The following is a 27,922-nucleotide window of genomic DNA, read 5'->3' as shown; positions in this document are numbered from 1 at the left end:
AGTGCCCTTGGCTGCTTCTCACACCTGCATCAGCCTGTCATGTAACATAATTTTGTATATGTCTCTATGCCAACAGCACATTGTCATCACAGCTCTGTAGTCAACTATTTATTGCCTACAGCCATTTGCACATATGTATCTACATAGGTACTCCGCAAGCCAACATACAGTGCACGGCAGAGGGTACCCCTGTGCCACTACTTGTCATTTCCTTTCCTGTCCCACTCACAAATATGTTTCTTGTATGTTATCTCCGTGGTCTTTACACACAATGTGTGTTGGCAGCAGCAGAATCATTCAGCAGTCAGCTTCAAATGCCAGTTCTCTAAATTTTCTTAATAGTGTTTTTTGAAAAGAACACTGCCTTCCTTTTAGGGATTCCCATTTGAGTCCCCAAGGCATCTCTGTAACACTTGCGTGTTGTTCAAACCTACTGGTAACAAATCTAGCACCCGCCTCTGGGTTGGTATGACATCTTCCTTCAATCCAACCTGGTACAGATCCCAAACACTTGAGCAGTACTCAAGAATAGGTCACACTAGCACCCTATATGCGGTCCGATTTACAGGTGAACTGCCCTCACCTAAAATTCTCCCAACAAATTGAAGCTGACCAATTGCCTTCCCTACCACAGTTTTCACATGCTTTTTCCACCTCATATTGCTTTGCAGCATTGTGCCCAGATACCTAAATTACTTGACTGTGTCAAACAGGATACTAGTAATACTGTAACTGAACGTTACATATTTGATCTTCCTACTCATCTGCATTAACTCAGATTTTTCCAAATTTAGGGCTAGCTGCCGTTCATCACATCAACTGGGAATTTTGTGTAAATCGTCTTGTATGTTCATACAGTCACTCAACTTTGACACCTTACCGTACACCATGGCATCATCATCAGACAACCACAGATTGCTGCCCAACCTGACTGCAAAATGATTTATGTATATAGAGAACAACAGTTCTCAATTCTATCACACTTCCGTGGGGCGCTCCTGATGGTACCCTTGTCCCTGATGAACACTCACTGTTGAGGACAACGTACTGAGTTCTATTATTTAAAAAGTCTTTGAGCCACTCACATACCTGTCAACTTATTCCATTTGCACATTCCTTCATTAACAGCCTGCAATGGAGCACCATGTCAGAAGCTTTCCAGAAATGTAGATATATGGAATCTGCCTGTTGCCCTTCATCCATAGTTCTCAGTACCTATATCTTGTGAGAAAAGGGCAAGCTGACTTTCTCACGAGCGATGTTTTCTAAAACCGTGCTAAATCATGGATATAAGCCTCTCAAGCTCAAGAAATTTTATTGTATTCAAACTGAGAATATGTTCAAGGGTTCTGCAGGGATATTGGTCTGTAATTTTGCAGGTTCATTCTCTTATCCTTATTATATACTAGAGTCACTTGCACTTTTCTCCAGTTGCTTGGGACTTTCTGCTGGGCAAGAGATTCACGATAAGTGCAAGCCATAGAGTACTCGATGTAAAATCAAAGTGCGATTCCATACAGACTTGGTGACTTATTTGCTTTCGAATCTTTCAGTTGTTTCTCTACACCAGGTATACTTGTTACTGTGTCATCTCTATGGGAGTCTGTGTGACGGTCAAATGACGGAATGTTTGTACGGTTCTCCTTTGTGAACGATTTCCTAAATGTTAGATATAAAACTTTGGCTTTCATTTTGTTATCCTTAACTGCCACACCAGACTGGTCAACAAGGGCCTGAATAGAAGCATTATACGTGCTTAAGAATTTTACATATGACCAGAATTTTCTCATGTTCTCTGCCAGATCTTTTGCTAAGATATAATGGTGGTAGTTATTCTATGCTTCACACATAGATCTTTTCACAGACACATGAATCTCTACCAACCTTCGCTTGTCGTTATTTGCATGTTCCCTTTTGAATCGAGATTGCAACAGCCTTCACTTCTTCAGCATCCACCAAATTTCATTATTAAACCATGGTGGGTCTTTCCCATCCTTCATCCAGTTCACAGTTGAAACCTAGCAGCAACTGTCAGGGACCCTCTTTCAGTGACTCTGCTATAGTTATACTTAACAGTTTTCAGGTCGACAGCAGGAAATACCTTAAATTTCATAAAAGAGTAAGGGTATGGAGAATTATTGTTTATGGATACTTTGGATGATTTCCTGTCCAATATTAGTAATCAAGAACCATGAGAATTGTTTATATTCATCACTATTTTATTTGCACAATATACACTCCTGGAAATTGAAATAAGAACACCGTGAATTCATTGTCCCAGGAAGGGGAAACTTTATTGACACATTCCTGGGGTCAGATACATCACATGACCACACTGACAGAACCACAGGCACATAGACACAGGCAACAGAGCATGCACAATGTCGGCACTAGTACAGTGTACATCCACCTTTCGCAGCAATGCAGGCTGCTATTCTCCCATGGAGACGATCGTAGAGATGCTGGATGTAGTCCTGTGGAACGGCTTGCCATGCCATTTCCACCTGGCGCCTCAGTTGGACCAGCGTTCGTGCTGGACGTGCAGACCGCGTGAGACAACGCTTCATCCAGTCCCAAACATGCTCAATGGGGGACAGATCCGGAGATCTTGCTGGCCAGGGTAGTTTACGTACACCTTCTAGAGCACGTTGGGTGGCACGGGATACATGCGGACGTGCATTGTCCTATTGGAACAGCAAGTTCCCTTGCCGGTCTAGGAATGGTAGAACGATGGGTTCGATGACGGTTTGGATGTACCGTGCACTATTCAGTGTCCCCTCGACGATCACCAGTAGTGTACGGCCAGTGTAGGAGATCGCTCCCCACACCATGATGCCGGGTGTTGGCCCTGTGTGCCTCGGTCGTATGCAGTCCTGATTGTGGCGCTCACCTGCACGGCGCCAAACACACATACGACCATCATTGGCACCAAGGCAGAAGCGACTCTCATCGCTGAAGACGACACGTCTCCATTCGTCCCTCCATTCACGCCTGTCACGACACCACTGGAGGCGGGCTGCACGATGTTGGGGCGTGAGCGGAAGACGGCCTAACTGTGTGCGGGACCGTAGCCCAGCTTCATGGAGACGGTTGCGAATGGTCCTCGCCGATACCCCAGGAGCAACAGTGTCCCTAATTTGCTGGGAAGTGGCGGTGCGGTCCCCTACGGCACTGCGTAGGATCCTACGGTCTTGGCGTGCATCCGTGCGTCGCTGCGGTCCGGTCCCAGGTCGACGGGCACGTGCGCCTTCCGCCGACCACTGGTGACAACATCGATGTACAGTAGAGACCTCACGCCCCACGTGTTGAGCAATTCGGCGGTACGTCCATCCGGCCTCCCGCATGCCCACTATACGCCCTCGCTCAAAGTCCGTCAACTGCACATACGGTTCACGTTCACGCTGTCGCGGCATGCTACCAGTGTTAAAGACTGCGATGGAGCTCCGTATACCACGGGAAACTGGCTGACACTGACGGCGGCGGTGCACAAATGCTGCGCAGCTAGCGCCATTCGACGACCAACACCGCGGTTCCTGGTGTGTCCGCTGTGCCGTGCATGTGATCATTGCTTGTACAGCCCTCTCGCAGTGTCCGGAGCAAGTATGGTGGGTCTGACACACCGGTGTCAATGTGTTCTTTTTTCCATTTCCAGGAGTGTAGTTCCCAATAATTATTTAAGATTTTTGTGGCTTTCATGAATCAGTTCAGGAAAATGGTGGGGTGGTTTCTTCAGAAGACCACAGTCGGTGGCTGGCCCTATCATCATAAAACCTTTGTAGCTACCTACTTTCCGTGTATTTTGATGAAAAGTCTTATATCATTGTGAGGTGACCCTCAGAAAAACAATGAATAAATAGGTCATTTTGCAGCTTGTTTATACTCGTAGAAACCCAACTTTCATGAGTTGCATGTGAAAAAAATTATTAAATATTGTTTTATCTGACAATGTCTAACATAAAAAAGGTGAGTGGAATATTCAGATAAATTTAGGGCTTTCAGCTGCTTGTTGGTTGTTGTTCAATACATTCCACGATATTTCAACTGGGCACCTACCAGTCATTCTCAGCAGAGCCATTGAAGATTGACAGTGACCTATTCTACAATATGCAGGGTATTTTGTTTTAACTTGAGACAACTAAATTCTTGAAAAATATATTCTTGGTGCAGAGTTAATACTAGGAAAGGTGCCATCTGTCTATAACCAATTGGATACCTCCTTACCACACCACCTGCACAGGCAAGGTCAACTTTGTATTTTAAAATGGGAACATCCCATTTTTATTGCATATTCAGATTCTACAGCAAAAAATATGTATGCTTTACTCAAACTATTGTTTCCCATATGTGGTAGGTGGTGCTCTAATTGACAAATATCAAATGTACCTGTTTTTGCACTTAAGAACTAATGCATTTGATTGTACCTATCATTTTTGTGACATGGATGTAAACCTTTGTGTTCTGACAGTGTTGCCAATGTGATGATACAGTACAAATAATATGGCTAGACATTGACGTTTCTGTGAAATAGGCTACTTTATGGTATGTAGTTTTCTGTTCTCTATGGGGTTGATTTTAGTGTGTCCGCAAACCACCAAAATGCTTGATTTCAGTGGCTGCCCTTGAAGCCTGGCATGAGGCTGTTTGTTTCCATCCAAGCACCATAACTCTCTTGGTGGGTGATGTGCAGCCACCAGCAGAACACAGACCACAATCATTGTAATAATGTAAAATCTCCATCAAGAGATGGGGCACCTCTCATGGATACCTACTAAAATAAAAGTGAGAGGCAAGAGGAGTCACCAATATCAAGCATCCTGTTGGGAACAGGAAACTATCTTGGATGGTGGATGGCAAACCACTTTCATCCAAAAGACTGCAGGCCTTCTGGGATCAGTGGACACTTTTTACTGTGGAAGGCCAGAATTTTCAAAACTCCTTGCAGTGTGGTATGGCTTAAATAGATCAGACGACGTGCACCATGAAAGAATGCTGCACTGATCATCAACACTGCACTCTCCTTTTACAGCTAAGCTAGTCCGCCGTTGTCAAACTTTGTATTCCCACTGGGCGTTCAAAAGTGCATGATAAAACAATTATTCTGACCAAAGCAATGCCTTCTTGAGATCCTATTATTAAAGAATCTGTGTAAATATACCCTGCTGGAAAATCTGATGAACCACGATAGTTGCTATCAGTTGGTCAGTGCATGAAATCCTATGATCTCCACGATTTTCTCTAATGAAAGATGACAGTGTGTTCCCCGAGGCCACAGTGAGCAGTAATTCAGAGGACACCTCTGCATCAAGCAAGTTGGTGCAGTGGTTAGCACACTGGACTCCCATTGAGGAGGACATCAATTCAAACCTTTGTCCAGACATCCAAATTTAGGTTTTTCATGATTGCCCTAAATTAATCCAGGCAAATGTTGACACAATCCAAGCTTAAGCTCCGCCTGTAAAGACCTTGATATTGGTGGGACATTAAACCCTATCTTTCTTCCTTTCCTTCCTGAGTTCGGCAATTCTGTGAGGGTGGTGCCACTAGTTAGTGAGGTCCACATGTCAAATTGATTTTGACTCAGGCACGGAATACTCACAGACATCTTTGTCAGTCTCCAGTGGCTCCCCAAAGGATGACTGGTAGTGCCCACTTGAAATACTATGGACTGTATTGAACGACAATCAGCCTCAAGCCCAAAATTTGTTTGCACGTAATCATAACTAAATACCCAGTTTCAATGCTTAGAGACATTATGTGGAGAGGATGTGGAATAGATTTACAAGGAAGTTACCATGGATGAAAGACTTAACTCTCTCTGAAACATATTGTGTTGGCACTCTGAACTGTTTCTACCATTGAAACAAATGGGGATCAGATTAATCATGAGGAGAGATAAGGGTAGGATAATGCATGGGATTAGAGGGAGAACAGTTGCTAATTCAGTGGACAAGCTGTAATCTACATCTACATCCATACTCTGCGAACCACTGTGAAGTCCATAGTAGATGATACTTTCTCTTTCCATTCATCAATGGAGTATGGGAACAAAGACTGCTTAAATGCCTCAGTGGCACTATGATTAGCAAAACTTCTGTGTTTTTTCCCTAAGAGGTGTATGTTCTTAGATTTCTCATTTAATATTGGTTCTTGAAACTGTGTAAGTAGGCACTGTGGAGTAATTAGTACCTTTCTTCAGGCATCTGCTAGTTCAGGGTTTTTAGCATTTCTTTGCATTACTGTCCTTCTCAGCATTCGATAACTGAAGGATCATTTCATATGGGCAGAAAATCACACAGCCAAGTAATAAAATAAAAAGTCAAATGATACTAAAGATCACCTGTCCCTGGTGAATTGTCGCAATTGCTTTTCCTAACAGCATCACATAAAACCATCACTGCTATGGAAAGGAGCCATTTCAACAATTTTCATAGAGCTTTCCAATTTTTTTAAGTTTAACATGTTTTACCAATGCATTCTTAAGGAAAAGCTATCATGCTTGGCATGTAATGCACCTTCTTGATAAACATAAGACTGTTAAAATTCACTGTTGTGTTCATTACACATCCAACCAACCCAACAACTTTTCTGACATCAATATTTACCACATGGAAGTGCCACCTTGTGTGAAACTACTGCCTCAAAATGAAACACCTTCCTTTCACATGCCAACTTTCAAGTGCAGCACTCTTATGTAGTCACACATCACATGATAATTACAGTTGCCCTCAGTGGCTCAGCATTCACTAGCTGGGTACAGGATTGGTGACGCCAGGGTTCCTGAGCTGGGAACTGGTAAGTGCCCCAATCCTCTGTTACTGTAATCTCTGGGCATGCTTCAGCGACCACTGTGTGGCACAACAGTGGAACATTGTGTGTCACGGGGAACAGGGATCTTGGGTTGAACACTCGGATCGCAAGGATGGTAAAGACCTCTACAAAAAAAACCTCAATGTCAAGGAGTGCTGTTCACTGGTGAGATGTTGAAGTGGAACAGTCGTTAGTGGGCAACCTCTGGAGAACCTGCCACACATCACTTGTATAAGGCCTACTTAGCCACATAGGGCTTTGTCTAGGTTGACTTTTATTTTCCAAACTGCTTCATAGGACCAAGATGAAGCCCTCAAAATTCTCCTCCCAGCAGAATGGTTGGCCCACTGGTAGGTACCAACACCCAAGAAAACAAGAGGACTCATGGAGCAAGTCCTCCAGATTTTGGGTTTACACAGAGTTCTTCATGGAATAGTAACAGAATGCATACAGTTGCTCAGAATGTGTTGTTGATTGTGAAATGGAAAGTGGGCAGCTTTGAAAAGATTTTGCCTTTTTGCATTCAAAAAGATTTAAAGGGCTTCACAAATACATTAAAATCAGTAAGGCAATTGCATAATGGCATGCTGTTTGTTGAACTGTTAGTTCCTGACTAGCAACCAACCACCTAAAAGCTAAATGTCTTGGGAAATATGCCCTAGAAATGGAGCTTCACACACCTTGAACTATAGCAAAGGTGTTGTGTCATGAAGAGATCTAGTAGACATTCCCAAGGAGGAACTTTAAAGATGACTGGACTCAAGAAGAGATCATTGATGTGCAAAATATATGGAAAAGGGTGGATGGGGATCTAGTAAAATCTGTCTTCCCCCATCCTTATGTTTAGTAGCACGAAACTTCCATAGCATATCAAGCTGATTTCCTTTGCCTAAGTGTATGGCTTAATGTCCCCAACCCAACACGCTGTTCTAAATGCCAGTACTTTGAGCACGCCATCTTAGGATGTAAGAGTGGAGCCACTTGAGAATCGTTAAAAAGCCTAGTTCCTCAGCCAGTGCATCTGTACAAAAGGAGGTTCTAGTGTTACTACTAGTACCTGCATTTTTCAGTGCACTTGTAAAGCTGCAGTTGCTTCAGAGCCCACTGCCATCCTTAGAACATCAAATAAAGCCACAGTTCTCACCATTGTGATGCTCCCGGCATTCCGCTACCTCCCCATCATGGCACAAAGAAAGAGTGAAAGTGCAACCCCAGTGATAAATGGCTCCCATACCACAGTGGAACATAAGTAGGTTCAGGACTCAGTGTAGGAACTGAAACTCCTGGCAGAGGCATACCCACTGTGTTTGTGTTTACAGTAAACACAATTCTAAGTCACTGAAGCCCTTTGCTATGGTGCTGTACCGTAATCCGAAAGGATGACCTGACTGAGGGAAGAGCCAAGGGAGAGGTTGCTGTGTTTGTTCGTAATACACACAACTACCCTGCTCTCTCCTTGGTAACTGACCTAAAATCTGTATCCATCGCAGTTCATGTGGGTCAGAAGCTCACTATTTGATTACTGTGCTTGCTTCTGCAAAATGCGATAGACTCTGAGGCTCTCACAGCTCTTATTGTGCACCTCTCCCACCCATTTCTCGTACTGGGTGATTGAAATGCCTATAATTTATTATGGGGCTCAAACTATTCTTACTCTAGGGGTCAAGTCTTGGAGACCCCATCCACGCCCTCCCTGCTGGTCCGGGGGTTAGAATAGACCTGAGGTATTGCTGCCTGTCATAAGAGGCGACTAAATGGAGTCTCTAACTTTTCAGCCCTATAAGTTCAGGTCCCATTTTATGGTTTGACCTGCCACCTTCCAAATTATACATACATGCGGGCCATATGGGGATGGATGTCTTACATGGTGCATGAGTTATCCATAGTGCCCTTCGATCTTCTGAACCTCTTGTCATGGATTTGCATCTCCACCTGCAATTCAACTATTTGGGTGAGGACACTTTCTGGGGTGTGTCATCTTCTTCCATTGTCTCCAGTCGTCTTTCACCCCCATGACTATATTGGATTTCTCTGCACCCAATATCCAGCATGGCAGCCAGTCCGTTGAGGTGGGGCCGTCATGTACACATTTTGATACAGGGCTCGCACTGCTGATACCTGAGCTGTAAACTCTCCATGTATGCCAAGGAGTAGATGCCCGTCTTCCTGGCGCATCAGGACTCCTGGCAACGGCCATCATGCCAGGTGGTCTTTGCTGTGGCTGGGTGGCACCCGTGGGGAGAGCCCCTGATTGGAGTGGGTGGCATCAGGGCGGATGACCCGCAATGAAGCGGACTAAGTCATCTCTTGCTGGTGACCATACGGCGCCAACAGTCTCTAAGAAGGGCAAGATTGAGTACAATGCTGACACAGATGACCCTAAATTGTTTTCTCCCTCGCTAGACCATAGGAGTTACGTAGAGCTACAGAAATAAGAGAGCCATATTCGCTCCGTATTTAGTCTGTAGCAGAATGAGCGGGGACTTCTTTCTAGCTATGAAGCCTCAATTTTTTGTTGAACATCTTGAGTATAAGTTTGGGGAAGTGACAGCACTGTCCGAGATGAGAAGCAGTGCAGTCTTGATTCAGATAGCATCCCCAGCCCAATCCTGGATGTTACTCACTTGTGACCGGCTGGGTGATATTCCTCTTTCCGTCACTCCCCATAAAAGCCTCAACATGGTTCAGGGAATTATTTTCAATCGTGACCACCTCTTGCAGTCTGATGATGAGCTCCATGCCAATCTAGAACGGCAAGATGTTCATTTCATCCGGCATGTTTACAGAGGACCCAAAGACAACAGCGCTGCTACGGGTGCCTTCATCTTGGCCTTTGAGGGTGATTCATTGCATGAAAAGGTCAAGGTGATGGTTTACCGCTCTGACACTAAACCATAGATCCCTCCCCCTATGCTGTGCTTTAAGTGCTGGAAATTCAGGCACATGTCTTCCCACGGCACTTCTAGCACCACATGTCGAGACTGCGAACGTCCACTGCATCCAGATACCCCATGTGCGCCTCCTCCCACTTGTATCAGCTGTGGAGAGCAGTACTCCCCCTGCTTGCAGACTGCACAGTACTCCAAAAGGAGCAGAAGATCATGGAATACAAGACCCTGGACTGGTTGACTTACCAGGGGGCTAAACATAAATTTGAACGATTACACCCCGTTTGGTTTACATCCACATATGCTGTAGCTACATTACCATCGCCGTCACAAATACCAGTTGTACCACACTCTGTGCCACGAACAGTGGGCCCTGTGGGCCTCCAGAATACATGCACCCCCTTGTTGGTAGGGGGAAAATCTCCTTCAATTGCTCCCAAAGTACCTACTTTGGGAGCAAGCGCCCCCCCCCCCCTCCCAAATGCAGGAGACTTCGGTCCCCTCTCCCCAGCCAGAGAAGCAACAGCCTCCTCCAGCTCCTCTCGTGTGGAAGGGGTCCCACTAATGCCACAGCCGACAGTCGCTAGTGGCTAAAGGAGCCAAAAGCTGCTGGACAAAGAGCTTCACGGTGTTCCTCTGTGCCTGAAGCTACTTCAGAGAAGTTCTCCCAGCAAGCCCCTAAAGAGAAGCGAGAGGGCAAGCAAACAAAGAAGTCTGCTAAGAAAAAGGACCCTCCAGTGGCCCCAACACCACCACTTCCTACCAATTCTGCACCTGAGGATGAGATCTTAGCGTCCCCTGAGGACCTGGATCTCACTGATGCCTCACCCACAATAGGAATGGATACAAATACTCAGTCAGTGGCAGCAGGTCACCTGAGGTGTAACCTGTCTCCTTGCGTGCTTCGTGCCTTCCCAGACCCACGATAAAATCATCCTCCAGTGGAATTGCTGTGGTGTTTTCCACCACCTGGCTGAGCTACGGCAACTGTTACGCTTTACACCTGCTTTAGCCTATGCATTGCCCTCCGGGTTCCCAGCAATGCGGACCCCTGCCCTCCGCAGCTATAGGGGATATCACAAGAACCGTAGCGACTATAGTAGAGTGTCAGGTTGAGTTTGTGTCTATGTCTTGAACTCAGTATGCAGTGAACCTGTGCCCCTTCAAACCCCTCTTGAAGCTGTGGCTGTCAGTAAAAGGATGACACAGGAAATAACTGTCTGCAACGTATATCTTCCTCCAGCTTGTGCAGTATCCCTGAACACATTGGCTGCACTGATTGATCAACTGCCTAAACCTTTCCTTCTTTTGGGAGATTTTATCATCCATAACCCCTTGTGGGGTGGCACCGTGCTTACTGGCCAAGGTAGAGATGTCGAAACTTTCCTGTCCCAACTCGACCTCTGCCTCTTAAATACTGAGGCCCCCACACATTTCAGTGTGGCTCATGGCACTTACTCAGCCATTGATTTATCCCTCTGCAGCTCAGGACTTCTCCCATCTGTCCACTGGAGAGCCAAGATGACTTTTGTGGTAGTGGCCACTTTCCCATCTTCCTGTCATTCCCCCATTGCCATTCCCCAGGTGTCTACCAAGATGGGCTTTAAACAAGGCAGACTGGGAAGCTTTCACTTCTGCTGCCACCATTGGATCTCCCCCACATGGTATCATAGGTGTGATAGTTGAGCGGTTCACTAGAACGATTGTTTCATGTGGTGGAAAACATGATCCCATGTTCTTTAGGGTACACCTGGTGAAAGTCAGTACCTTGGTGGTTGCCAGAAATCACTGAGGCCGTTAAAGGGTGTCAGCGAGCTCTACAGCGACATAGGCAACATCCTTCCCTAGAGCACCTAATAGCTTTTAAACGGATCCATGCCCATGTTCACCAGCTTATAAAAAGACAGAAACAGGAATATTGGGAGAGCTACATCTGGACAATTGGGTGCCATACGTCACCTTCCCAAGTCTGGACGAAGATCAGATGTGTTTGTGGATACCAGACACTGACAGGTGCCACTGGCATTAACATCAATGGTGTGTTATCTACCAATGCAAATGCAATTGCCAAGCACTATGCTTGAGCCTCCGCGCCGAAGTATTATCCCCCAGCATTTCCCACCCACAAACGGTGGATGGAAAAGAAAGCCCTCTCGTTCGCTGAACGTCACGGTGAACCCTGTAATGCTCCATTTACAGAGTGGAAGCTCCTCAGCATCGTTGCACATTGCTCCGACACAGCTCCTGGGCCAGATTAGATTCACAGTCAGATGATCAAACATCTGTCGTCCGACTACAAGTGACATCTCCCCATCAACTTCAACCGGATCTGGTGTGATGACGTTTTTCCAGTGCATTGGTGAGAGAGCACCATCATTCCGGTGCTCAAACCAAGCAAATATCCGTTTGATGTGGATAGCTATCAGCCATCAGCCTCACCAACGTTCTTTGTAAGCTGTTAGAACATATGGTAAGTTGGCGGTTGTGTTGGGTACTGAAGTCATGTGGCCTACTGCTTCCATGCCAGTGAGGTTTCTGCCAGGGTCGCTCTACCATTGATAATGTAGTTTCCCTCAAGTCTGCCATCCGAACAACCTTTTCGAGACACCAACACCTGCTTGCCGTCTCTTTTGATTTACGAAAAGCTTATGACACGACCTGGCGCCACATTGTATGAGTGGGGCCTTCAGGGCCCACTCGCAATTTTTATACAAAATTTCCTATCGCTCTGTACTTTCCATGTCCAAGTTGGTGCCTCCCACAGTGTTCTGTATTGAGAAACAACATTGAAAAATTTACTTTCTAAGTCTTAAGTTACCATTAATATTGACAATATCATGAAAGGATAGTTGCTACTCACCATATAGCAGAGGCGCTGAGTTGCAGATAAGCACAATAAAAAGACTATCAAACAAAGCTTTTGGTCAAACAGGTGTTCGTGAGAATTAGATCACACACACACACACACACACACACACACATATACAAATGCAAATCACACACACATAACCACAATCTCAGGGTGGGGGATTATAAAGTGCTGCTTGTGGGAGCATACAGGTGTGAGGTGGGGAGAGGTTAGGCCAGCTAGGGGCAGTCTGTAGGTTAGACAGAGCAGGGGGGGGGGGGGGGGGGAGAAGTAAAAAGACTATGGGTGCATTGTGCATTGGTGGAATAGAGGGCAGTGTAGTGCTGGAATGGGAACAGGAAAGGGCATTGGTTGGTAAAGGACAATGAGTAACGTATGTTGAGTCCAGGAATGTAGGATATACTGTTGTAGGGAGAATTCCCGTCTGCACAATTCAGAAAAGCTGGTGTTGGTCAGAAGGATCCAGATGGCAAAGGCTGTAAAGCAGTCATAGAAATGAAGCATGTTATGTTGGGCAGCATGCTCAGCAACTGTATAGTACAGCTGTTTCTTGTCCATAATTTGTCAGTGGACATTCATGCGGACAAATGGCTTGTTGGTTGTTACACCCATGTAGAATGCAGCACAGTGGTTGCAGCTTAGCTTGTCGATCGCATGACTAGTTTCACAGGTAGCCCTGCCTTTGATGGGATAGGTGATGTTTGTGACTGGACTGGAATAGCTAGCAGTGCGAGGATGTATGGGACAGGTCGTATCCTTGTAATAGACATAGATGCAAGACCTGTCCCATATGTCCTCCCACCATCACCTACTCCAGTCCAGTCTTGGGAATCACCTATTCCATCAAAGGCAAGGCTTTGTGTGAGAACAGTCATGTGATCTACAAGTTAAGCTGCAACCACTGTGCTGCATTCTATGTGGGCATGACAGCCAACAAGCTGTCTGTCCTCTTGAGTGGCCACTAACAATTTGTGGCCAAGAAACATCTGGACCACCCAGCTGCTGAGCACAATGTCAACATGATGTTCTTCATTTCAATGACTGCTTCACAGCCTTTGCCATCTGGATATTCCCCATCACCACCAGCTTTTCTGAATCATACAGGTGGGAACTCTCCCTACAATATAACCTATGTTCTTGTAACAGTCCTGTCATCAACCTTTGTTACTCGTTGTCCTTTACCCACCTGTCCTCTTCCCTGTTCCCATTCCAGCACTACCTAGCCCTCTGTTCCACCAATGTACCCACAGTCTTTTTACTTCTTTCCTTTTCCTCTGCCCCCCCCCCCCCTCCCCAATCTTCCTCCTAACCTCCCAACTGCACCTAGCTGCACTACCCGCTCCCCACCTCGTTCATGTATGCTCCCATAGGCAGCACTCTACTGTCCTCCATCGCTACCCTTCTATCCGTCCCCCTCTCTACCCCAGCCTCCTCCTTACTCCGACCACTGAGTTTGCTTCTCCTGTAATGTGCTGCTATTCATTGTCTGGCCTTGGCAGCCAGTGACTGTGGTCAATTTTGTGTGTGTGTGTGTGTGTGTGTGTGTGTGTGTGTGTGTGTGTGTGTGTGTGTGTGTGTGGGCGCGTGCGCGCGCGCCCCTGCATGTGTTTTGTCTAATTCTGATGGAAGCTTTGTTTGACAATCTTTTTGTTGTGCTTAACTGACTCAGCATCTCAGCTATATGGTGGGTAGCAACTATCCTTTCATAATATTGTCATTATTTCATCCTGAATTTTCCACAGTTTGATTTTATCGTTAATATTGTGTGCCATGTGTCATTAACATAGCCAATGGCCTTGCCGCAGTGGTAACGCCGGTTCCCTCTCAATATCTGCATCCAGCGACACCTACGGGCTGAGGATGATATGGCGGCTGGTCGGTACTGTTGGGCCTTCATGACCTGTTTGGGCGGAGTTTAGTTTAGTTTTATGTCATTAACATACAACATGAACAGCATGTGTCCCAGCACACTTCCCGGGGGAACATTTGCAGTTACTACCGTATCTGTTGATGACTCCACATCCAAGATGACAGGCTGTATCCTGCCAAAAGATCCTCAGCCCAGTCACAAACTCATTTAATATAGTATCTGATTGTAATTTTGTTAGTGAGTAGTGCTGAGTTGTATGCTTTTTGGAAATAAGGAAAGCATACCTGACTGACTGATCCAGGGTTTTCAGGATGTCCTGTGAGAAAAGCATGAGTTGAGTTTCACGTGACCACTGAAATATTTAATTGTAAAACAAACACATAAATAAAATTAAAATCAGTTACTAAAACTTTCAGACTGTGCCATTCCTTGAAACTAACAGGTTATCAAAACATACTCATGCATATGCACGGCTACATTGTCCTGTCATTGCAGCCCAACTACAGTCTTGGGATATGTTGATATGAGTGAGTAAGAGGAACAAAGTAGACCAGCCAAGAACGGAGCATACTGATGAGTGCAATATGCTCAACTTTATTGGCTGTTTCACAAACTCAGCCATCTAGATCTTCCTCTCCAGTAACAGTAGATGGGAATCGTGTATACAACAGATCCTGCCCAACATTTCGTCAGGCATCAGTCTCTGCTAGTGGCTGGCCCACACATATCTCAATTGCTGTCCCCACTTCACTCCCTTAGTATTCACCCACATTTTTCTCTTCATGGTGATTTTGGTGTTGATTGTATGCCTTTTGGCTGCTCAGTACCCCCATATATTGTGAGTAATTACCCTTCATTTTGCCATTGTTTGCATTCTACCTAGGACACTCCATTATCATATTAAAATTGAGTCACTGCATAGATGAAATAATCAAGAAGCACACCACAGCCTGTTTTGCGCTCCGTGGTGTCACTAACTGGGTTGACTTGAAGGACAGGATGATAGTTTATTTTGCGTAATTTCCTTCTTTGTTGTCTTACGGAATTACCTTCTGACAAAATGTTGCTAATATAGAGAAAGTATTCATTCAATGAAAGTAAGCAGCAAGTATATTGCGTTAATAACCAGTCATCTAGCAGATGCTCCTTCAGTAATCTGGGAATTCTTATACTCACTCACTACAACATTATTTTACTCCATATTGTTGTTTGCTGACAATAATAATAAAAACCGAATGATGTGTCACAGTACTTAGCCACCGGACTTGCATTTCGGAGGACTACGGTTGAAACCCACATCTGGCCATCCTGATTTGGGTTTTCTGTGATATTCCTAAATCGCTTCATGCAAATGCTGGGTTGGTTTCTTTGAGAGGGCATAGCCAATTTCATTCTCCATACTTCCTGCTATGTCTCTAATGATCTTGTTGTTGGCAGGACGTTAAACACCAATCTTCTCCTCCTCTTCCTGGTAATAAAATCAGTTTGAGTTGAATGTGATTTACACAGTCACAAAAAAGATATAAAATAGACAATGACTCTTTGCCTAGAGTTTAGAGTGGTGTTTTATATTCTGATGTGAGGACCTTTAACAAGCTCCCATCAGACATAGTCAATCTGGAATCCCTCTAAATTTGAAAGAAAGTAACAAACATACCCTACTAGCCACTATTTATACAAATTATCTGATTATTTAGATTCAGAACTAAGTATTCCTGTTAGCCATCTGACAAGTAGTAATTTTCAATGTCCCCTGTAAACAGGCATCCAGGTCCACGCTGAGTTTGATGCGGAAAAACTAACCCCCAGTTAATATTTGGTGGGGAAAAACTAATGCCCTGGTAGACAGTGAACAACAGTTCTGTTACTAATAACAGGAATTCACTTTCCTCCATTTAGGAGCATAAATTCAAAAGCACACCAAAACAGTTTATCAAACAAAGTCTGTGTCTTACTAAACACTTCTTCTAGTTTACATCAAAGTTGAACTGTTCACTTGGAATGGGTAAATCCCAAACAATATGACAGAGTAATTTTTTAAGGACAACTCATTGAGATGACCACCTCTAAATACAATCACAGTAATGATGCCTGAGTGTTGAGAGGCCAAGGCTCTGTGTAGCCAAGATAATGATTGCTGGTGGCTCCAAGTAACTCTAGAAGACATCAGTTATAGATTGACTATGCTACCAGATATGCACCATGCAATGGATTAAGTACTGGTGGGTGGATGAATTGCTCATGAAATATTCGCAGTCGCGTGGTGTGATGACAGCAAATAGTTCTGCACTAGCTGCACCTCCTAGGAGTGATGCTGCAGTGAGGTGAGCCCCTGGAGTTGTTGCAGTGGCATGTGGAGTTGTTCTCTATAACATGGCTTGTTATTGACATAATGAAACATTTTGTTTTGCTTGTGTTGTTGTGGCTCCTGTGTCCTCAGGCATAGGTAACTTGTGGCACAGTACTCTCATGTTTGTGGGCCGTGTGCCCTGATATAGCAATTCTTATGGCAGGTAATTGTGCTGCACCGAAGTGTGCAAAACATAGCTTTGTGCAAGAGATGCACAGATATACAACAAAAGCTACAAACTAGATTTATTTGGAACAGGTTATAAAATATTTTGGTGATAGTTTTTTGGTGATAGACATAATGCAGAAATGAAGAATAGAAATTAACAACTGCAGTAGATTCCCAGATTTGCATTGGAGGATGAAAATTGCTGTTGCTCGCAGCTTGTCACCCCGGGCACTGTTTTCTTGCAGTAAAATGTCAATTCCTCTTGGCAGTTCTGTTGTGGCACTTGTTTATTCCAGTCAACCCAGCTCTTTTGGAGCTGCTGGCTGGTGAGTACATGCAGCTCAGTGGACTGGAATCACATGCTCTCAGACCTTGAGCAGCTTGTAGTCATCCATCCTCTTCATGCTGTTGGGGCATTTAATAATTTCAGGAGGCTCCCTTACGTTTTGGTGTAGCATCCACTGCTGCCAGAAAAGGACACGAGCTTCTTGGAAATTGACAGATTAGCCACATCCCTAGCGGTGTTTGGTTATTGCTTATTGTCTGTGTTGCCCATTTGTATGCAGCATTCATACCCTACCATGTGACTGCTAATTGAATTCACCAATGTAGAGTTTGCTGCTCCACAGAACTCAGGTTCACAACCAGCCACAAGAGAATGAGCATCTTGCCACAGAAAAATGCTGGCCCTGAATACAAGCTGCCGATTCGCTGAAGACTGTCACTCACCTGTTAGAGTAGACAGGCAGTAGTCTATCATACAGCCACTTGTACACAGACATATTGACTTCAAACTATCCAGTGACATGCCAGAATTTGACATTAGTTGCCATCTGATAACTGAAATAAGACTGCTTGTATAGGGAAGACCATACCCAGAATCCAGCAGTTTAATCATCCAAAGAGGATCACTGCAAAGACAGACAAAGCATTGGTTTTATGTCATTTTAGTATTTCATAATGACCCAAAAAGATTTTATTCTGATTGATAGTGCCCCAACTCTCTTCATCTCTGAACAGTTGCTACAATCTACATGCACATGTTGTAGTCTAACATTGAGCTCCCTCTACAATGTATAGTCTCCAATGTCCGTTACTTGTTCTTCTTTGTTACTGTGAAACACATTTCTTCAGTTGAACAAGTGTTTGTAGCTCTTAAGGTATGCGTGTCAGAGCCCATGTTTACTAGACTGTTTTGCTTTGAGTGATTGTTCATGTCATATCCGTGAAAAATGACCAGTCCTCCTGGTACACCCTGTCAGAGCCATTCCAACTTATTACAGTTGTAGCAATATATCTCTGAATTCCTTGAACATATGCTGTCAGACCTGCTTGATAAGTATTCCAACTACTGGAGCAGTACTCTTGTATATGTGAAACCAATGTCTTATGTGGAATCTGTTTAATAGACTTAAGCGGTATTTGTGAGCGAGTAAGTGTTTGACAATCCTCCTAACAACTGTAAGTGTCCCATTTGCTTGTTTACTGTTTACATATGTTCACCCAATTTCATATTGTTTCCCAGGCACTGATATGGCATGACCTCTAATATTGTAAACTGACGCATGTAAATGGTTATTCTTATTTATGAACATTTTCTTGCAGCACTCTATACCTAAAGAGAACTGTCACTCAGTACACAATAGGGAAATGCAGTCTACACTGAGCTGACAACTCATGGGATAGCGATATGCACATATACAGGTTGTGGTAGTATTGCATACACAAGGCATAAACGGGCAATGCATTGGCTGTCAGTTGTACTCTGGTGATTCATAACAAAGGGTTTCTGGTGTGGTTATGGCCGCACTTTGGGGATTAACAGACTTTCAACGCAGAATGGTAGATAGAGCTAGATGCATGAGGCATTCTGTTCTGGAAATTGTTAGGGAATTCACTATGCCAAGATCCACTGTTATCAAAAATGTGCTGAGAATACCAAATTTCAGGCATTACCTCTCACCACAGACAACACAATGACCAATGACCTTCCCTAAACCATCAAGAGCAGTAGCTTTTGTGTAGAGTTGTCAGTGCTAACAGATAAGCAATATTGTGTGAAATAAACACAAAAATCAATGTGGTATGTATGACCAATGTATCTGTTAGGACAGTGGAGCACAATTTGTCATTAAGGGGCTGTGGCAGCAGACGACCGATGCAGATACCTTCACTAATAGCATGACATCACCTGTAGCGCCTCTCCTGAGCTTGTGGCCATATCGGTTGAACCCTAGACGGCTGAAAACTGTACCCTGGTCAGATGAGAGTCGATTTCAGTTGGGAAGACTTGATGGTAGGGTTTGAGTGTGGCACAGGTACCACAAAGCCATGGACCCAAATTGTCAACAAAGCACAGGTGCAAGCTGCTTGTGGCACCTTAATGGTTTGGGGTGTGTTTTGATGGAACTGACTGTGTCCTCTGATCCAATTGAACTGATCATTGAGTGGAAATGGTTACATTCAGCTACTTGGAGACCATTTGTGCCCATTAATTGAATTCATATTCTGCAACAGCATTGTAACTTTATTACATGATAAGGCATAAAGACAAGAGAGTCAAAGTGCATACAACAGACAACACACAAAGTGGCCATTGGAGCCTTGCACTCTGGCCTGTATAGTCATTAGATCCAACAACGAGTGCAGCTGGCAAGCTGCGCACACAACTACTGTCATATTAGCAGGCTGAGTGGCCTCTGTTGGCTGAATCAAGCACATACTTTATGTGCAAACTGTGAAATGGCATGGATACAAGTGTGGTAGTTATAGCACTCCTCTTCCTTTGCGAAGTAGGGAGCACTCTGTTCATGGCCATTTCTTCTGCTGTTGACATTGGTTGTTGAGTCATGTGAGGCACAGCCACTGGTGCGAATGGTTGGAAGTGGCGTGAGCGCGGACAGGTGAGAGACCATATGGTAGGACAAGTGACATTGGCATGGTTTCTTTTTCCATGTCCAAGTCTAATGCTGGTGAGAAGGCTACAGCGAAGGTGGCTGAACAGGTGGCGCCAGCTGTGAGGGAGGCAGCAGTGGGGGACGCGTCGGCTGCGACAGCACTGGAGCTGGTGTCCCACCTTGGCCCCCGAGAGCTGAAAGGGGCACCCACAGCAGAGGAGACAGTTGTGAAGGCATTGGAAGTGGCAGCTTAGAAGGCGAGGAGACCGGCTGTGATGTTGGAGGTGGCCTGGCAGATAGAGGATGCAAAAGTGGCAGAGGCACTTCCTGTGCACAGCCATCTACGCAGGATCATAGCTGGTTGAAGTATCACAATGCCCTCCCCTCAGCATTGCAGACAACGCGGAGACATCAGCCACAGTGACACTTGATGACTGCCAGCACCCATTTCACTCGATGACCAAAACAAAAAGTCCAAACAGCTATGCCTGGCTGGAAGCTGTGCGGTGCCAGTGTTGGTAGATGCCCTACCATAGGTTGAAGAAGATATAGCAGAGTCCAGGACTGACAGCTGAGCAACAACGCTGCTGGACTTTTATATCCAATCAGGATAAACCAATAAGAACTGAGGAATTGGTCAAGAAACTCTTCCGATGACACTTCCAAAATGTAATTTTTCATTTGAGTCTTAAATGTTTGTACTAGTCATTCTGCTTTTTCGTTCGATTGAGGGTGGAAAGGAGGAGCCATGATATGGTGAATACCACTTTTGTACAAAAATCTTCAAATTCCTGAAATATGAACTGAGGGCTGTTACCTGTAACAAATGTGTACGGAAGACCTTCCATTGCAAAAATTTTTGCGATGGAAGGTTGAAATTGTTGTCATGGAAGAAGTAGACAGAGAATGCACCACATATGGAAACTTAGAATAAGTGTGAGTTACAGGAAGCCAATAGAAATTCCAAAGAGGCCCCATAAAATCTACATGAATTTGTTCCTAAAGCTGCTAAGGCGCTGGCCACTGTGACAGAGACGGAGGGGGGGGAGGGGGCACCTGATGATGGGTGGCACACTGTGGGGAGGCTGCAACAACTCGTACTATTTCCCAATCAGTGCCTAACCAAAAAGCATTTCTGCATGCTAATGCTGTTGTATGTGACACGCCCCAGTGGTCCACATGTAATAAACGCATAACATCATGCCAAAGGGTGGATGGGACTACAGCCCGGGGAGTGGTGTCCTCTGTAGCTAACAGCTGAACTCAATCCCAAACAGAAAGATGATAATTTCGTAAAGGATCAGAAGCATAGTCCGGATGTTTGTTTGGCTAGACATGATGCACAAAAGAAACAACGTTACGTAAAACAGGATCCTTGGCTACTAGGACCGCAGTTTTAGTACTAATGATAGGAAAATCATCAACAACATTTTGAGCTTCCACATCTAAAAGAAAACAAAGCATTTCCTCTGTATCAAACTCTGGATCCAGACCATTCGCAAAATGCAATAAGTTGTCAGTTGGTATATTACGCTGAAGGTCAAAACTGTATTTCATAATTGTATTGTGACAGGAAGACAGCCCACCGCTGTAAGTGATGTGAGGCTTTGTCCAGCAAGGATGCTGAAGCATTAAAAAGATACTCCAGAGATTTGTGGTCTGTGATCAGGTGAAACTTAGGCTCGTACAGAAAAACATGAAATTTCATTAGAGCATACAATGTTACTAATAATCTTTCCCTATCTGAGAATAATGCTGTTGCACTGAATTTAAGTTTGTAGAGGCGTGTGCAGTAGGATGTTCTATCTGTCCACATACTTATGAGCAAGGACGGTGCAAAGGTCAAACTGAGAGGTGCCTGTGGCTAACACAAGGTGTTGTCCTGGCTGAAAAGTGACCAAATAAGGGGCCAACTGTAGCTTGGATTTCAACATCTTGAATGCCTGCTCACAAGCCGGGCCCATTGGAAAGGAACATCTTTATGTAATACCACATGGAGTGGTTGTGCCTCAGAGGCAGCATCTGGAATGAATTTTTTGTAGTACGCTGTTCTGTTTAAAAATGCCTGAAATTGCTTGACGGACGGGTGGTATGGCAACGTGACAGTAGCATTAATATGCTGACACAATGATTTAATGCCAGCACTTGACACTTCAAGACCCAAATAAATAATAGATGGTTGGAAAAACTGTCTTGTCCAAATTGCGCTTTAACCCTGCTGACTGTAAAACATTAAATAGAGCATGAAGTTTCTGCAAATTTCCTTCTGTAGAGGCACCAGACACTACTGTGTCATCTAAATAGTTGATGCCGCGTGAAACTGATGCAATAAGTTGCTCTAAAAAGCACTGAAAAATAGCTGGTGCACTTACCACACCGAAAGTCAAATGCTGGTATTGATAAACCCCAAATGGTGTATTGATAACTAGAGGGCTTTTAGATTTCTTGTCTAGTGGCAGCTGTTAATATGCATTTGCCAAGTTAATCTTTGAAAAATAATGGCCCCTCAATAGTTTTGTGAACAGCTCGTCAGGGCGTGGCAAAGGGTAGGTATTAATGATTGCCTCTGCATTAATTGATTTTTTTTAATGACCACAGAGGTGTAATTTACCTGTAGATTTTTTTTTACTATCAACAGCAACATTGACCAATCACTGGGAGAAATAGGTTGAATAATGTCAAGGGATTGTACACGATCTAATTCTGCTTTTACGTGATCCCATAAAGTTACTGATACTGCGTGGGCCCTGAAGAAATGGGGGCAGGCAGACTGTTTCATTGTAATAGGAGCCTGAAATTCTGTTGCAAAAGCCAGTCCTGGGGAAAATAAAGAGGAAAATTGGACATAGAGAGCATCTAACTGTTGATATGGAACTTGATCAGAAACCAGATGCAATTCATCATTCATCATCAATGGAGAATCTGAAAAGTTTAAAAATGTCCAAACCAAAAGGATTTTCAGTGTAAACATTGTCCATAAATATGAATGTTAATGAATGAACCACAGCCTTGTTAGTCACAGGTGCAGAAAACTGTCCAAGAATGAGAATCTACTGTTTGTTATAACTCAACAGCCACCATGACATTGGAGCCAGAGGGCAAGAACCAATTTCTACATAAGTTTGAGAATTTGTCAATATTGGTTCTGCACCCATGTCCATCTGAATTCTCATTGGTTTATTGAATGCATGGACTTCAATGTACAACTTGCTTGGAGATACGATCACTGCTGACACACTGTTCACATCCATATTTGCTCATCCTCACTTAGGTTCAGAAGAAAATTACACACAGAAGCAGTGTGTCCTTTTTTGTGGCACCTATTACACATTACCCAGTGCTTGGGGCACACATTCCATTCATTTTGAAGCACGGGTCTTTTGCTGTTATGATGTGGACTATTGTTGTCATGAATGACAATTACCTATATGATGCTAAAATGTATATTAAACTGCTGTAGTAACTTCTCTGTTCCCTTGCAAACTGACTGAAGGCTTGGAGGAACTGATCTGTGAAACTTCAGACCAGGCTTCTATCTGACTACCTGCAGTATGTGAAACTTCAAATGATTGAGCTATGTTAATGCTTCCGTAAGTGTAGGATTTTCACACTGCAGAGCTCGCTCTAGAACTTCCCTATCGGGAGCAAGGTTTATGACTGCATCTAAAACCGCCTATTCTGCATGGGATTCCATATGAACATTTGTCACACAACGATTAAGTCCATGTAGTTCTGTTCCCCATGGTCTGTATGATTGTTTTGATGGCTTTTGGCGACGGCAGAGCTGCACACTAGCAGCAGTAACGTGAGTGTGTTTACAGTGATAGGTAGAAAGTAACTTACACATCTGACCAAAAGAAAGACTTGAAGGTTCCTGTAAGTGGGCAAGCTGACACAACAACTGATACACGCGAGGTAAGATCCATGACAAAAGATGAGTCTTGCACAAGCTTGAGTCTGTTACCCTAAATGTCTGGAAATGTTGTTGCAGTCATTTTTTGTAAGCATCCCAATTTTCTACTGCATCGTTATATGCAGGGAATGGTGGTGGAAATGTGTCATTCTTGGGGCCTGCACATTGTGCCACTGTAGTTGTTAAACTGGAAATAGCAACTGCCAGTGCCTGCCGTTGCTCGAGAAGCAATATAAGCATTGCCTCCATGGAAATTAAACTCAAAGGAACAATGACTGAAGTGAAACATGCGGAGTCAAATCCCATCCTCAGCATCAAAGTGTTATAACCCAAGGACCCTGTAACTTCATTACGTGAAAAAGTGTAAACACATGAGAGGCAAAGTACATACAACGACTACACACAAGTGACCTGAAGTCGTGCTGTGTTATTTTCAGTGTGTGTCATCCAGATTTGCACACCTGGTACATTTACAATGTATGATGCTGAATTATATGTGATCTAAGGGCACTGGAGACGGTGAGGTGCCTTTCTGATACCAAATTCTGTTTTCTGCACCAACCCCTTAAGTGCCTTTCAGGCTATCGATTAAATGTACCCAGCTGAAAAATATCTTCAGGTTGATGACACTCTTTCCCTCTTACAGAGGGATGACTAGGAATTGTCATTCTACTGGGTACCAGGCCACGTTCACATTCCGAGTGATGAAGCAGCAGATGCAGTAGCTAAGGATGCATGTTCAGAAGTAACAGTTTGTCAATGTGCTGCCCCTATTCATGCAGCTACTGCACTATTGAGAAACAACATCATGTGTCTGTGGGAGGAGGAGCAGTTAGGATTCGTAAACAACAAGCTGGGGCCTGTGAAACCAGTGACAACCATGGTGTTCCTCCTTCCGGCCACTGTGATAGGAACAAGTACTTTTAATGCACCTCCAGACAGGACACTGTCCTCTGATGCGTGAATTCCTCCTAGAGCATGAAGAACCATCAGTTTGCAGTGCTTGTGGTGTACAGGTTTCAAATGCTCTTTATACCAAACCATGAGGGCTGCTTACCAATTTACCTGCTGTCCATTGCAGGTGGTGATGAATCCAATGTGGTGTGTGTTCTAAGATTCTGTGTGATGTCTGGTCTTCTTAATAGTGGCTGAGATAGAAGGTTTTAATGTGTTTTTGGGGGTGGTTGCTTCATCCTTTATTTTTCAGTGGATCGTGTAGGCACAGCTACTTGTTCCAGTATGTTAGATGTTATGTAGTTACATTTGTGTTCTTTACTTACACACTGCCCTGAGACATCCATCTTGCGTGTGACAGTGTGAGTGAGAGAGTCCCAGGTTGGCTGTGGATCCCATTTTTTAATTTACATTTTGTTGCAGGCTTCCCACAACTGATAACCACACTTCTACTCTTTTAGTTGAGTACAGCTGCTGATGACCTCACTGTTCAGTGCCCTATACATACCACCACCACCACCACCACCACCACCACCTGTTTGCAGCTCGTGGTCTAGTGCCTGTTGTTGCTGCCTCTGGATCACGGGTTCAATTCCCGGCCGGGTTGGGGACTTTCTCTGCTCAGGGACTGGGTGTTTCTGTTGTCCTCATCATTTCATCATCATCGTCATCATTCATGATAGTGGCTAGATTGGACTGTGTATGAAAATTGGACTATGTAAAAATTGGGACTTTGTATGGCCACTGATGGCCACGCAGTTGAGCACTCCACAAATCAAACATCATCACCACCACCACCACCACCACCACCACCATATGCATCACAAATGGCTGGCAGAGCCTTTCACTCTGGCCTTTATTGTCATTAGTTCTAAGAGCCAGCAGGTTGCGCAAGCAACTGCTGTCGTGCTAGCAGGCTTGGCGGCTTCTAGTGACCAAATCATACCAAACTTCATGTGTGAACTAGGAAGCGGAACCCACACTAATCTGGTAGTTACAGCATGATGGAAGTCTGGCTTCTTCTTTTTCAGAATTAATGACATTTAATTCTGCAAAAGGATTCCACTGAGAATAATTTCCTCATATCTTTCAGAGATAAATACTTTTAAATGCTGCCGATTTAAAAAAAAAATATTTTATTAATATTATAAGCTGTGTCTTTCTCTGTTTCAGTTGTCTAGTTTTACTTGTGGAAAATCCTGAAAAAGCTGCTCCAAAGCCACATAGAGTGATAGGAAAAACAGAACATAGTAATGGCCAACAGTTTAACCACAATGAGATTGAAAAAGAAGTTCCTCTTAGAGAACAAAACTCAGATTTTCAGGATACCAGAGATTTGCCTGGAATTGGTCTTGAGAAGGTGATGCTGAAAAGAAATGAAAAGGTATTTTGTTTCTTTTCATTATTTATTTAATAATATGTGTTAGCTAGGTAAACAGTATTTTCTTTTCATTTGATTTCAGAAAGAGGAGATTACTACTGCAGAAATACACTCCAGCTTTGAAGAAGCAGTTCCTAGTCAAGCACAAGATGTCCACTTGCCCACTCAGATTAAACAAGAAGATGATGTTAAAATTGGAGATGTAGCCAAAGAGTGAGTACATTCTTTTTTGTGATTACTATATATACTCCAAAGAACAATTCCTGTGAGAAAATTAGAAAATTACAAAAAGACAGAATGTCTGGTTAGTACTTACCTCGATTTTTAATGTGTATTTTGTCTGTACTGGAATTTTGCTTCCAGAAAGCCAGCCATTATGCCTCTTTGTAATTATATATTTTTTCCTATAAAATTAGCCTATAAAGCTACAGGTTGGGTGTCCAATACTTACCTTACAAGTTAAATTCCAAGTACTGCAGATAAAAATATATCTCCTCTTGTCCTCAGAAAGGTTGGGTCTCTCCTAACCTGGTGTCCTACTGACTGTGCCCTCCTTTCCAACCTACCCCAACATATCCAGCTTTCCTCTGTGATGTAGAAAATAACAGTTCTGAAAGCTATGATTTCCTTATACAATACTTTGAATGGTATCATCAGCAGTACTTGTATTTCATCTCTTGAAGGTAAGTGCTGTCGCCTGATGTATTTTCTTAGTCAATTAACTTTATGAGCTATTCAACATTTTTCACTATTCCATGGATGTACAGATTTAATGAATGTTCATTTTGTAACCATACTATGAGTAGATTTTGATCAGACAGAACCTATGGTCTGTATTATTTCAGGATTTTATGCCAGATATTTGTTGAATTCAATTTATTTTCTGAAATACTCATGTGTAAATCGGAAAGTTATGACAGCAATGTTGATATTTGTGATACATTACACACTGCAAGAGATGTGCATCATCATGTCAAAAAAGTATTTTGTTTTAACAAAGCATCATGCCACAAAATGAGAAGAAGATGGTATGGGTGACTGTTTTCTTGCTAAGTTACTTAGAAGAAACTTGAAATGTGTATAACCTCTCTTGCTTTTTTCCAGTGGCTCTCTAGTATAAAATTCCCTCTACATTCTAGACACATCACATTTGAAACAGGCACACATTAAGTTATGCAGTCGATCATCTCCTGATGCTGAAGATGGTGTAAATCTTTGAAAGCTTAAATTTCTGCTTAAATGTGGTACGACAAGGGGGGGGGGGGATTTTATACATGAATTATGTGTGACTGCAGCTTGGTTTCACTGTTCCTTTGCCATTTTCTGATGTATGTCATTTTTCCCCTGCAAATGTGTCATTTAAATTTTGAATGTACAGTGTTGTCCTATATGGTAGTTTTTACTGTTGGCTGCATCTTATAGTGTTAATATCTATTCAAAAATCTAAATTAAATTGACCTCTTTCTTCAGTTTTAATGGATTCATTTGTAAAACATCTCACTAATGTTATGCTGTATTTACTCATCATATGTTAGGTACCCATTTTAAATTTTCAGACAGATTTTCTGCTGGTTAATGGTTTTGGAGCTGGGTTTTGTTAATTCTGTCCATGGTATAGTAAAACTATTGTAGAATAGCGTTGTGATTAATAATGTATCTAACATGGCATATACAGTTGTTTTATTTCTATTAAACATTGCATTATATTCTGCTTAATTACTTTCTGCTTAATATTGGAAAGACAAATCAAAAATGCTGTTTCATATTCTCGTGCATTAAAAACTCATTTGAACACACTCTTTGAAAATTTGTTCGAGAATAGTAT

The 27,922-nt window shown here is 43.5% G+C and overlaps 1 protein-coding gene across 1 annotated transcript in view; it reads left to right on the top strand.

The window, feature by feature from the left end:
- LOC126483675 (SUN domain-containing ossification factor) overlaps window positions 1-27,922 on the top strand; it is a 254,712-nt gene that overhangs the window by 3,529 nt on the left and 223,261 nt on the right. The window contains exons 2-3 of the mRNA XM_050106749.1: window positions 25,890-26,100; window positions 26,180-26,310. Coding sequence (XP_049962706.1) covers window positions 25,890-26,100; window positions 26,180-26,310 — 342 coding nt within the window. The remainder of the gene's footprint in view (window positions 1-25,889; window positions 26,101-26,179; window positions 26,311-27,922) is intronic.

The sequence above is a fragment of the Schistocerca serialis genome, chromosome 6, assembly GCF_023864345.2.
Source record: "Schistocerca serialis cubense isolate TAMUIC-IGC-003099 chromosome 6, iqSchSeri2.2, whole genome shotgun sequence".
Lineage (NCBI taxonomy): Eukaryota > Metazoa > Arthropoda > Insecta > Orthoptera > Acrididae > Schistocerca > Schistocerca serialis.
The sequence above is the reverse complement of the archived record's forward strand: the minus strand, read 5'-3'. Positions and strand labels throughout refer to the sequence as shown.